Source organism: Eublepharis macularius, chromosome 10, assembly GCF_028583425.1.
Source record: "Eublepharis macularius isolate TG4126 chromosome 10, MPM_Emac_v1.0, whole genome shotgun sequence".
Classification (NCBI taxonomy): Eukaryota; Metazoa; Chordata; class Lepidosauria; order Squamata; family Eublepharidae; genus Eublepharis; species Eublepharis macularius.
In genome coordinates this window covers 6,057,004-6,070,664 of record NC_072799.1, presented here as the reverse complement: position 1 = coordinate 6,070,664, position 13,661 = coordinate 6,057,004, and the positions used below count along the sequence as shown (strand labels likewise).

The 13,661-nt window shown below is 47.0% G+C and overlaps 1 protein-coding gene and 1 non-coding gene across 2 annotated transcripts; both read right to left on the bottom strand.

The window, feature by feature from the left end:
* Positions 1 to 1,053: 1,053 nt before the first annotated feature.
* LOC129336463 (neurophysin 1-like) lies at positions 1,054 to 13,097 on the bottom strand. Its single transcript, XM_054989563.1, has 3 exons — positions 12,978 to 13,097; positions 3,730 to 3,934; positions 1,054 to 1,091 (listed from the first exon to the last, which is right to left on the bottom strand). The coding sequence occupies exons 1-3, from the start codon at positions 13,095 to 13,097 to the stop codon at positions 1,054 to 1,056; spliced, it is 363 nt and encodes a 120-aa protein (XP_054845538.1).
* TRNAT-UGU (transfer RNA threonine (anticodon UGU)) lies at positions 4,484 to 4,556 on the bottom strand. The gene has a single exon. It is a non-coding gene; the product is annotated as a tRNA-Thr (tRNA).
* Positions 13,098 to 13,661: the final 564 nt, after the last annotated feature.

Here is a 13,661-nt window from a genome sequence, read left to right as displayed (position 1 = left end):
GCTGATAGAATGGCAAGTGAGTCCTGTTTAGCTCTGCCTTTTTCCAGGTGTCTCTCATAGTGAGCAGTTGATCTCTATCGAGGCCAGGAAGCTGTATCATGGCACCATGTTTTGCAGTTAAGAAAAGCATTATTTGGATCTGATCTTTCTCCTTCTCTGCACTGATAAAATTTTGGGCAAAAGTGGAATTTGCAACTTTCAATTCTCTAGCTGTGACACAACTTTAATTTTTCTCCAGTAATTCCTCTCTACAGGCACTCAAAATCCTTGCTCAAGAGTGTCTTATGTGCTTTGTGGGAAGTTCTCTGCACCTGTAATGAACAGTCCTAGATGCACTGACTATATCCGTTTAATGCACACTGTCATACTTCACAGAGGTGCACGACTAGTTTTCACACAGTATATTGCTTGCTGGTGTGTATCAAATGTATATAGCCCGTTGCAGAAATCCTAAATGGCGTCCTACCTTTCACTAGTCATTAGGACATATACCTGCACAAGACCCAGTGATATGCACAGGAACATTACAAAACTGTGAGATGTAGAAGCCGATTGTCATTTACTAGGGGCAAGGCCTTTTCTGTGGTGGCCCCCGTGTTGCACAGTTCTCTGCCTCTGTGAAACATTCTGTGCTGCATCTGTTTAGCCCACCAGCTGATGCCTTTTTTTATCCCTCCAGGAATTCCGAAGCTGGGGAAAGTTGTGGTATTTGTTTCTCCTTGGGATTTTGAGTTTTATATTATGTGGTTTTTAAATGATTTCGTGGGTCAGCCATTTTGGGGATCTTTGCATAAGGAAATATTTTTAAAATGTACCTTCCATGTCCTCCCCATTTCATTAACCAAAACGAGCAGTAGCACACACAAGAAACCTGTTAATCACTTTATTGCAATGCCAAGAGAACACAAATGACAGAATTGTTTTGTTGTTGTTCAAGTTTTATTTTGCACCAACTTTTTTTTTGCTGCTGGCTTCTAACACACCCTGGGGCGTCGTTGACCGGCAAGTTCGTAGCCTACAAGTGCGCTCTCGTTGTTCACATTCGTTGTCGTCTTATTCTTGAGCACACATCGAGTCCAACACGCAGCCCTCTGAAACGGCAAGAGAGCATGTTAAAGAAATCAAACTAGATCATGTTGCATGTAACAAGGTTTTATTTTTTGGAAGCTGAAGATGAGCTAACATTGACCTGAACCAACCTTAGAGGCAAACTTGAAAAATACACAAGATGCAAAAATTCCAGGGATACTGCTCAGACTTAAAAATATAGCCTTCACCATGAATAGAGTGCTTCATTCCGTGGAACTTGATCAAGAACTCTCTGATTTTCATCTCTGTCCAAATAATACACTTCCCTGTCCGTACTACAAAATGCATGTTTTTCCATTTTCCATTTTTATTTTTTTATACTTGTCACATGTCAAAAACTAAGATATGCTAATGAAGGAAGGAAGGAACAAACAAACAAACAAAAACTAACTAACTAACTAACTAACTAACTAACTAACGGCAGTATAAGGTACAGCAGTTTGCTCTTATTTGTCTCCCACATTGGAGATATTTATAATTTTGCTTGTAGAAAATTAACAGTGCAATTCTAAGCAGAGTTAGGGCCAAGCTACAAGTGATGAATGACACTTGAACGGCAAGTGTATTTCTGCCTGTTCACTTGCCCTCCACTCAATCCACTTGCTGTTCAAGTGTCATTCGTCACTTGTAGCTTGGCCCTTACTCCAGTCTAAGCCCAACTTTGCTTAGAATTGCACTGTTTAGCATTTATACTACTGAAGTTTGTGACATATTTTATGTTGATAAGGAGTAAAATAAGTTTAGGGTTAATAAATATCATGTAATTTTGGACTTTGCCCTAGCACGTGGATAAAAAAAAATCCACACAGTGGAGCCACATACAAATGTTCTATAAACCAGATAAATCTGAAAATTAAAAAAGGAGGGTTTTTTCCCCCTATTTGTTAGAGTCTGCGACCAGTACATATAAAACCATTTGCAAATCAGTTTAAAAACAGTTGAGACTGGATACAGGGGAAGAACGATGAATAAATATAAGAGTAAAAAAATAAGATCATCATAAATTAGTTGTTTAAAAGGTTAAAATACATTCAGTCTGCCTTATGAGATTGACGTTGCTTGTAGACCTGGGCACAGAATCTTGCTACTTGACATGTTGTCTGGTGATTCTAATCAGACAAAAGATAATAAAGTTTGATTTTATTTGAACTTCCAGGGAATCTTTCTACTAATGGACTGATGGTTTCTGCTCTAATTTTACTATGACTTGGGCAGTTAAAGAAGATGTGCTCCATTGAGTCCATTTCTCTTAAGGGACAGGAACAAAGCCTAACAGAGTAAGGGACAGCTTTAAACTTTCCTTCCAGAACGGCAGAGGGTAGAGTTGAACTTCTAGCTAAACTAAATGCCCTTCTGGAGTTACCGGATTCAAGTAAGTAAAAATAGGCTGCAGGAGCGGCAATATATTTAGTATCTGAAGAAATAAAACCTAGTGATCTAGGTAAATCTGTTTGTCTTTCAATGTCTGTCACTCTCTGCTTAATGAGTGATTTTGCCCAGTCTAACCCCATGACTAGCAAACTTTGAGGGGAAAGACCCAATTTTCCCAGGGATTTCAGAGTCGCCGTTTGCCAATTAGATTGAAATTTGTCTTGGAGTAACAGAGGGAGCAGACCTTGCGGGTTTAGACTTCCTGACAGCCAAAGGAGGGGGTTTAAAACTGCAAACAGTGACATTTGCACATATGTAGATGTCCCATACATGCGTGCACGCACACACAAATACCTAGCCAAGATCATGAAAAAATATGCTAAGGAAAACCAGCCAGATGGCCATTTGGGTGGAACAGGAGAGGGAAAGAAAAAAGGGCATTTTCCAGGCTGAGGATGGGATTAAAATGTGGCAATTTTGTGTATTGAAGAGAAAATTAAAACAGGGAGTTGAGAGGCTGAGTACAGGGGCAGGAACAACTAGAGGGGAGAAAGTAGAGATCGGTGTGGGGGATTTCCCCACCAGGAATCTTTTAAGACATTTATTTTAATTTTCCCAGAATGTCAAGATTTTTACATTTTTAAAAGGGGAGAGGTTTTTTTTAAATAGCTTTAACATTTCCAGGAATTTAACATCTCTATAAAGAAGTAATTGCCATATAGAAAATTGTGTGACGCTGTCCAGAACTTCTTAAGCCTAAAATCTCCATGTTCAAACCCAACACAGTAATATTCACAACAGCAGTTGTAACAGTGCTGTTTTTCTATACCTGTTCAGTTGGCATAACCGAAGCATACTCATACTGAAAATATAAAGGCAAAAGAAATGAGGTTACTGGTGGCTGAGTGGACGGTTATTATGTTATTATTTCACTAGGACGTTCTATGGCACTCATATTCACATGGGATCTTCCCAAACTCTAGGTTTGATCCATGTTATTATTCATAGCAGGCTTAAGAGCAATTGGAACAGCACTGGTTTTCTGTACCTGCCTTCCTCTTCAGTTGGCAGAACCAAAGCATACTCATGCAAAACAACAAAAGAAAGAAAAGAAAACATATATTATAAAAATGCATCTTTCTCAAAGTCATGCACAGCCCATTTTACTGGCAGATGTCATGAGTTAAATCATCAATGGCTAGCAAAAGAAATGGGATTAGTGGTGGCTGAGTGGATGGTTAGGAGCGTGGCACCCTCGAATGGTCTCACCGTGGTTGCAGCAGATGCCCGATGAGGCACAGGTTCCCCCGTTGCTTCCACATGGCTTCTTTCCAGACTCACAAGGGGTCGGGAGGAAGGTTTCTTCCTGGCATCTCAGCGTCTCTGCAGTGCCAAAGTAGCAGCCCAGCTCTTCTCCACAGCAGATGTTGGGTCCAAAGCAGTGGCCTCTGTTTCTAGGCCCGCAGGAAATGCACTGCAGAGGAAAACACAAAAAGGGGAGATGTACTCTTACCAGTCAGCTTTGTAAGAATAAAAGCTGAGTTGTTCAAATGACTTCAGAGTTCATAAGGCTGGTCTTTCCTTTTGCCTCTTAGCATCATATCTTGGAGTCCCGATCTATTTCACTAGGACGTTCTATGGCACTCATATTCACATGGGATCTTCCCACACTCGAGGTTTGATCCATCCTTTGCTGGAGGAGATGCATTGAGAGTACCAACATGGGATGTTGTGATCTTGTTTTCTTGGTTTAATATGGAAGAATATAGTCTGATAATAATAATAATAACTGCACTTATATACCACTCTTCTAGACAGATTAGTGCCACACCCAGAGCAGTTAACAATTTAGTGTTATCATTATCCCCACAATTCAGCTGGGGAGCTGGGCGGAGAGGAGTGGCTTACCCAAGGCCACCTACTGAGCTCATGGCAGGAGTAGGATTTGAACCAGTAGAGTGCTGATTCGCAACCGAACCACTTAACCACTGTGCTACAGCAGCTCTCAACAGATACATAACAAAGGCCCCAGTGAGATTTGAACTCACGACCCCTGGTTTACAAGATCAGTGCTCTAACCCCTGAACTATGGAGCCCAAGTTGCCTCATATGCTCAATATTTATGTACTTGTTATATTCTCGTTTCTGGAATTTTGCTGTTACATTTGCACTAATCTTTTAAAAATCAAGTTTGTGTTGTATTATTCAATAAATTTTTAAAAAACCATTTGATGAAAGAGCATCTCATTATCTTCTCCGGTACCTTTTCCAAACATCATCTTTCTTTTTTCATTTGGGATATATTGAATATTGGAATAACACGTTTTCACTTTGAACTTTGGGAGCCAGGAGACATTCTACAGCTCTGTACAATTTAAGCTCACAAAAATTACTAACCAGCAGGGCTTTTTTTCAGCAGGAATGCGGTGGAACGGAGTTCTGGAAACTCTTGAAAATGGTCACATGGCTGGTGGTCCCGCCCCCTGATCTCCAGACAGAGGGGAGTTCAGATTGCCCTCTGCACCGCTGAGCGGCACAGAGGGCAATCTGTGTCAGGTCCAGTATGTTTCTAAACTGTACTGACTCCATTTTCTAATGCTTCTAGTGTTTAAGTGCTTTCTCCCCAGGTGCACCAGTTCCCAGGCAGCATTCCCACCAGAGGAGATTGTTGTGTCTAACCCAGTTCCACCAAGCATTGGCCTTGAAGGAGAGCAGCTTCCCAGGACTGAAAGATGTTGTTTTGAGAACTGTGGGGGGAGGCTGTTCCAGATGGGTATTGTTACTCTGTATCCTATGCTTGCTCTTCATTGGTAACAATGATCATGTACCATCCTGAGTCTCCTATTCAGGACAGTGGACTATAATGGACCTTTTCTGCAATAAAACTTCCTTTGCTAGACATTGGACTTATTCTTGCTTCTAAAGGGAATCTGGCAGAGAGTACCTTATCTAGCCACAGTCTGACATTTTGTTACCAATCATGTCTGAGTCGGGCCCAGCGGAATCCAAGGTTGTCCCGGACAGGGATCCTTTGTTCGAGCCGTATGTGTCTCCCGACAAACAACCCGTACAAGCCCAAGACTCCCAGGAGCTGGGAGCAGCCGGGAATGGAACCGAAGTCTCCACTTCCACCCCGCCTCTCATCGACCTCAGTGCTCCGGTCGAGACCGAAGCCGACCTCGGGGCAAGGCCGAAAGCGACCGCTCTCCCCTTGATTTCGGTACCCACCCCGTCGGAGTGGGGTGCCAGACCCAGAGAAACTAGAGAGCGTCGTGTAGGTGGGCTCCATCCTCGAGTTTCTATGGAAAGGCGCCGAAGCCTAGGAACCGTCCTGGAGCTCGACAGCAGCCAATCATGGAATTATTGGAACAGGACGCTCGAGCAGACGGAAGAGGACACGTCTCGCCGCGGCGCCCTGAGTTGGGATTACTCCGAACTTGCTCCGTGGAAAGAGCCAACGGAAGTCCCTGAACAAAGTTGGGAGCAGATACAAGGTCGCACCTATGCGGTGGATACCAGCATCTCGGCCGTAACGGGCATGGCCAAGGGGATCCTAGCCGCGAGATCAAGAGTCGTCCAAGGGGACCCTCCTCCTTGGGGCCCCTTGTCCCCGGTGAGTGCAACGAATGAAGCTTCCACGAGCGAACAACCGGGGGCGAGTCGTATGCAACAGTTAGAAGCTAAACTGATGGACATGGAAGAAAGTTTAGCTCGTGCCATCCATTTAATTTCGGCAATGGGAGCAGGGGAAAGATTATCCCCTGAAGAGATGGCGATACAGATAGCTACCCTTCAAAGTGTCATATCCTATCCGGTGGAGGATGCCCAACAGCAGCCGTCACCTACCGGCGAAGGGGGCACCTATCTGGGCGAATCGGGAGAGCAAACCGAGGAACTTCCCAAGCAGCAAGAAATTCCACCGAGAAGGGATGACTCGGTTGAGCCACCCGGAGAGACCCCCACCGAACAACCTAACCAGGAAGGGGATGCGCCCCCAGATGAGACTCCCGTGGAGAGGCCTACAGAAGGTGCCGAAAAGCCAAGTGATACACCGGTGATACCCCCTCTTACTTCTCCTATAGCGGTCCGGCCGGACCAAGAGGGAGCCCCGCGTCAACCGCCAAACACTGTCCCCGTCGGCCAACCTACGGGAGAAGGTCCAATAGCGCCCAGAGGCCAGCCGCTGCTTCCTAGATTGACGACGCCCGGAGGGGCAAGCCCGCGCGGCCTTCCACCTACTCAACCCTCGCCGCTGCGGCCCCTCTTACCTCGACAGCCACCGCCAACGCCTCCGGTGTTACCCGCTAGACCGAGGATACCGCCACCAGCTCGCCCGCCATTGCAGCCGCCGGCCCAGCCAAGGCCAACCCCGCCAGCGCAACCGCGACAACCTCCGCCCGCACCACCAGGTCAACCCCAGCCGGCACCGCCGGCTCGACCGCCGCCAGCACAGCCGGCACCGTTGCCCCTACCGAGGCCCCAGTTACCTCCGCCTGTGCCTCAGGGACAACTAGAAATGCCGATGGACTTTTACCCAGTGCCTGCTCCGAGGCAAGACCTCCCGATGGGCTGGGTAAAGCTGGAAGCCACCTTCGATGGGGACCCCTCCAAACTGGGATTTTTCTTAGTACAAGTGGTACAGTTTTTCAACCGTTGGGGGCACCTATTCGGCAGCGAGGCCAGTCAAATCGAACATCTCGGATCTCGTCTACAGGGCAAGGCAGCAGACTGGTATGTAGGACTATACAATGTCGGGGCCCCAGAACTTGATACTCTCCAGGGGTTGGTGGATGCTATTCGAGCCCAATATGAAGACCCCTTAGAGGAAACTAGGGCCCGAACAGAACTGCAAGCCATCAAACAAGGCAGCATGTCAGCAAGAGACTATGTTACAAAATTCCGACAATTAGCAGCCAAGTGCCCCAGGTGTGAGGAGTCCACCAAAATTATCCTGTTCAAACAAGGCCTTAACCCGAGACTTTTGGACAGAGCCCTCATGCAAGACAATCCCCCTACGCTGTTAGGGTGGATCCAACTTATTTGTGAAGTGGAGAATCGTATATTAGAAGTCCGTTTGGTTGAACAACAACAACAAACGGGACAAAGAAGACCATTAACCTTACAGAGGGCGGCACGGGGAACTAGCTACGCCACCCGTGGAGCGAGAGATGCTAGATGGCAACAAGGGCTGTGCCTGCACTGCGGACAGGCTGGTCACTTTGCAGCACAATGCCCTTACCAGCCTGTGCAAAGACCTCCGCTCCAACTACGCCGTCCAACTCCGGCTCAGTTTTCTGCGCCCCAACGCCCGACTCCAGCACCCCGGGCGAATAGAGGTCGCGGCACTTCCCAAAGGCCAGCCTCAGAGAGGGGGTTGGAAGCGGAAGAAGTCATGGAATATGATCCCGCTTCCCCAACCGCAGAAGTCAATCCAGAAAGTCCCCAGTCGGGAAACGAAATGGATCTGTCGTAAAAGGACCCAAACGACAGATCCACCAGAAGCCCGTCCCTGCACGGGACCGGCCACCTGGGTCCATTTTATTCATGCCAGTGACTCTACTCAACCCTGAGAGGAAGATGCACATTCGGGTGCAAGCCCTTATTGACTCGGGCTGCTCAAGAGACATTATCGCCCCTGCGTTAGTCAATGGACTAGTCCTACCAACCCGGGAGTTACACAATCCAGTAATCTTTGAGCAAATGGATGGTACCAATATGAATCCTGTAACAACGGAGACCATCCCAGTAATCACGGGCATGGGGCAACATTGGGAGAAGAGGTCCTTTGTCATCAGCTCTACTGCCAAGTACCCGTTAATTCTAGGCAGTAGATGGCTATGTGATCACAACCCCCATATAGATTGGGCACAAGGATGTATTACCTTCAGTCACACCAACTGTAAAAATCACCGTTGGAATCAGAACTGGGGCGACGATCCAACGCATAAAGAAAAGGCCCTTCTCACCCAAGAAGAAGTCAGCCAAATACCCGAACCGTACTGGCCCTTTCTAAAGGCTTTCTCGGAGGAGGAAGCGGATACTCTACCCCCGCACAGACGTACGGATTGTGCGGTAGAAATTTTACCCGGAGCCTCACTGCCCAAAGGACGGCTCTATCCCATGAGTCTCCATGAACGTGAAGAGCTTCGAAAATTCATTGACACCAACCTCCAACGCGGATTCATACGCCCGGCCACCAGCCCCCACGCCGCTCCAGTCCTCTTCGTGAAAAAGAAGGATGGCGGACTCCGACTGTGTACTGATTTCCGAGGGTTAAATGCGGTATCCACAAACAACGCCTATCCTATACCGCTCATCCGAGACCTTCTCAACGTCGTGGCCCAAGGTAAGATCTTTACAAAATTAGATCTAAAAGATGCTTACTTCCACGTTCGTATTAAGGCAGGGGATGAGTGGAAAACGGCTTTTAATACGCCCCTCGGACAATATGAATACTTAGTTATGCCTTTTGGTTTGACGGGAGCCCCATCCGTATTCATGTCCATGATAAACGAAATTCTACACGAATTTCTGTACAAAGGGGTGGTGGTGTACCTTGATGATGTGTTAATTTACTCCGACAACGAGGAGGAACATATCCAAACCGTACAGAAAGTATTAGCCACACTGATGGAAAATAATCTGCCCATCAAGTTGTCCAAATGTGAATTCCATAAAACCGAACTTACTTACCTCGGGTATTGTATTTCCCAAGAGGGTCTGAAAATGGATCCAGCCAAAATACAAGCGATCCAAGACTGGCAAACACCCACCACCCGTAAAGAACTGCAATCCTTCCTGGGTTTTGCCAACTTCTATAGGGATTTCATAGCAAACTTCGCCCAAATCACGCTCCCTTTAACAGACTTGCTAAAAACCAAAGATAAAGGGGACCAGGCTAAGAAACCATCTTCCAAACTGCTATGGACCCCCAATTGCCAGGCGGCCTTCGAATATTTAAAAAAGCAATTTGTAACGGAACCCGTCCTCTCCCACCCCAACGAACAAACCCCTTTCATAGTGCAGGTCGACGCCAGCGATACAGCGATTGGGGGAGTTCTGCTGCAGAAGGGGGAGGATGGGAGGCTGCGGCCTTGCGCTTTCTTGTCTAAAAAGTTTTCGGAGGCAGAAAGAAATTGGAATGTGTGGGAGAAGGAGGCCTTTGCAGTGAAGGCAGCCCTCACTAACTGGAGACATTGGCTGGAGGGGGCGCGATACCCTTTCGAGGTCTGGACGGACCACAAGAATTTGGAGGCCCTCCGAAGCCCGCGCAGATTGAATGCTAAGCAATTGCGATGGGCGGAATTCTTTTCCAAATTCAACTTCACTCTAAACTATCTCCCGGGCAAAACTAACTTTTTAGCGGACGCCCTATCGCGCATGCCCCAACACAAGAGCAAAAGGGAGGAGACTGTCGACACTGTATTCTCACCTACGCAACTTGGGGGCGTGGTGACCACTCGCAGTCGGGCCAAGCTGCCCCTCCCGGCTAACCAAGAATGGAAATCGAAACTCAAAACTGAAGTAGAGAAAGAGGGGGATAGGGCTCCACGAAACAAACTAACCCAATCCCCACACGGGGATTGGCTAGCTGGGAGCAAGTTTTATGTCCCAAACAGCCTCAGGCTGGAGATCTTACAGCGCTGTCATGACGCTCCCACTGCTGGACATTATGGGTATTTGAAAACTTTACACCTGATCCAGAGACAATTTTGGTGGCCGGGCATGCGCAAAGACATTTCCCAATACGTTAGTTCCTGCCCTATTTGCCTCAGCGCCAAAACCAGGAAAGGGAAGCCTCCGGGTCTCTTACAACCCTTGGAGACACCAAACAGACCCTGGGAAGTAATATCTATGGACTTTATCACTGATCTGCCTATCTCTAAAGGACATAATAGTATCTTAGTTGTGGTAGATCTGTTCTCCAAGCAAGCTCATTTTATCCCTTGTACTGCTATACCCTCCGCTCGAAAACTAGCGGATTTGTTTCTAAAACACATTGTAAAATTACATTCCTTTCCGTCCAAGGTGATTTCGGATCGCGGCGGACAGTTCGTTGCCAACTTCTGGCGGGAGCTTTTGAAAATGTTGAATATTGAGCAAGGCCTCAGTTCAAGCCACCACCCACAAACCGACGGGCAATCCGAAAAAACAAATCAAATATTAGAACAATTCCTTCGTTGTTACATCAATTTTCAGCAAGATAATTGGGTGGACCTCCTCCCTTTGGCCGAGTTCTCATATAACAACAGTGTACACGCTTCGACGGGAGAGGCCCCCTTCAAAATTGTCTACGGAGCCCACTTCAACCCCTTCCCGTTGGACGCACCCCCTCTCCATTCCTCAAAATTGCCAGATGTGTCTTCATGGTGGGGGGAGGCGGCACAGCAATGGACTCTCATTAAAAAACACCTCGAAAAAGCCAAACTGGATTACAAAAAATACGCAGACCGCCATCGTGTGGCCGAATGGGAATTACAACCCGGAGATCATGTATATATTTCCACAAAAAATCTGAAACTAGCTCAAACAAGCCGCAAACTCGCTCTAAAATTCCTAGGACCTTTTCCTGTGCGCAAAATAATAAATAAAGTGACTGTTGCTGTAACTTTGCCCAAGAACTTGCGCCATGTGCATGATACGTTCCATGTCAGTCTTCTGAAAAGAGCTCCCACCGACAACAAATGGCACGTCAAAGCTCCACCCATTCCAACCTTGATTGACGACCAAATACACTATGAGGTACAACAAATCTTGGACTCTAAGCTCAAACGAAACCAGCTTTTTTACCTCATTCGCTGGAAGGACTTTGATTCTGGTTACGATGAATGGGTGAACTCTGCACATGTTCATGCTCCTAGATTAACCAAAGCTTTTCATACTCGCTATCCATATAAGCCAGGGGGGGATCTATTTTAAGGGGGGCAGAATGTCAGGTCCAGTATGTTTCTAAACTGTACTGACTCCATTTTCTAATGCTTCTAGTGTTTAAGTGCTTTCTCCCCAGGTGCACCAGTTCCCAGGCAGCATTCCCACCAGAGGAGATTGTTGTGTCTAACCCAGTTCCACCAAGCATTGGCCTTGAAGGAGAGCAGCTTCCCAGGACTGAAAGATGTTGTTTTGAGAACTGTGGGGGGAGGCTGTTCCAGATGGGTATTGTTACTCTGTATCCTATGCTTGCTCTTCATTGGTAACAATGATCATGTACCATCCTGAGTCTCCTATTCAGGACAGTGGACTATAATGGACCTTTTCTGCAATAAAACTTCCTTTGCTAGACATTGGACTTATTCTTGCTTCTAAAGGGAATCTGGCAGAGAGTACCTTATCTAGCCACAGTCTGACAATCTGAACTCCCCTCTGTCTGGAGATCAGGGGGCGGGACCACCAGCCATGTGACCATTTTCTCCAAGGGCAACCCACTGAGTTCCACCACCCCTTTTCCCAGAAAAAAAGCCCTGCTAGCCGGCAATCATTTTTGTCCTAGAAGTTTAAAAACAAGTTACTACTTGCAACGATCAGGCTTCTCTGACTGAGGCCATTCTTCCTTTCATGAGTGGTCAAAGGAGTGGCTGTTCAGTTTTCTGCATAGTTAATGTCACCCATCGCTGAGCTTCCTAAAGTACCTGCATGTTAAATTCACGATATAAATCAGGGTTAGGCACTCGTGGTGACCAGTGACAGGCCAGACCATTTTGTTTGGCCTTTGAAAGAAATCCCAGAGGTACTAGCCAGTTTGGTGTAGTGGTTAAGAGTGTGGGACTCTAATCTGGAGAGCCGGTTTGATTCCCCACTCCTCCACTTGAAGCCAGCTGGGTGACCTTGGGTCAGTCACTTAAGAGCGGCAGGACTCTAATCTGGAGAGCCGGGTTTGATTCTCCACTCCTCCACTTGAAGTCAGCTGGGCGACCTTGGGTCAGTCACTTAAGAGCAGCAGGACTCTAATCTGGAGAGCTGGGTTTGATTTCCCACTCCTCCACTTGAAGCCAGCTGGGTGACCTTGGGTCAGTCACTTAAGAGCGGCAGGACTCTAATCTGGAGAGCCAGGTTTGATTCTCCACTCCTCCACTTGAAGCCAGCTGAGCGACCTTGGGCAAGTCACAGTTCTCTGGAGCTCTCTGAGCCCCACCCACCTCACAGGGTGTTTTGTTGTGGGGATAATAATGACATACTTTGTAAACTGCTCTGAGTGGGCATTAAGTTGTCCTGAAGGGTGGTATATAAATCGAATGTTGTTGTTGTTGTTGTTGTTGTTAGCATTGCCACTGGGACCAGAAGCAAGGGAGAAAGCCATTTAACTTATAACTATTGTCACCTCCTGGAGCCCCACAGCCTCCAGCTGTGTCTGAGGTGGACCATGTACAACCCAACTGCTTCCCCCCTTTCTCTCCCCAGTGCTTTGGCAGCTGACTAACATCTTCACAGAAAGACACTGAGCTTTTTCCACCCGTTAGTCAAGCCCAAAAGTTGACCATCCCTGATGCAAACCCGTGGTCCTCAGTTCCCCCGCAACCTACCTTCCTGACTTCCACATCCAGGGTGGAACGCTTCCCGCCAATGGGGCAGTTCTGAATGTAGCAGGCTGAAGAGAGAGCCAGGAAGCAAAACATGCAGGCGGCCAGCGTGTTCGAAGACATGGTCCCGGGTGCCACCAGTTGCCTCTTTCGGGAGCAATGATGGAAAAGTCCTTCAGGGTTTTGCCTCTGTGGTCATCATGGGTATATATCCTGGTGGACAGGCCTGCTGAGCCATACCGTCATACGCGTCACTAATTTCTCTTAAAAAACTTAAGGTATTGCTTTTCACGCCACGGGGCCTCATCTAATAATCCAAGGTCGAGGATGTGAGGTCAGTGAGCGATGGGTGATTTTCTCTCTTATTTCCCCTCCAAACTTTACAGAAGACGTACAAAAGGCCAAGAATTCTCCTTAATTGAAAGTGCCTTTGATGTCACCGGAATGTGATGGGGAAAATATGACCTTTTTGGGCACAGAGGAGGGTGTTTAGCGTGTTTCTGTATGAGGTCATGGGCAGGAACATAATCTTCAGTTTGAAGATTGTCTGTTTTCTTCATGGACTAGCCCAAATGGGACTCCTCCAGTGTGACTTTCTACATATGAAATACACACATGTGTTTGATCTGTGAAGTTCATAAAGCAAATTTCTTGTTCACATGAATGTGTTTCATCTGTGAAGCCCAG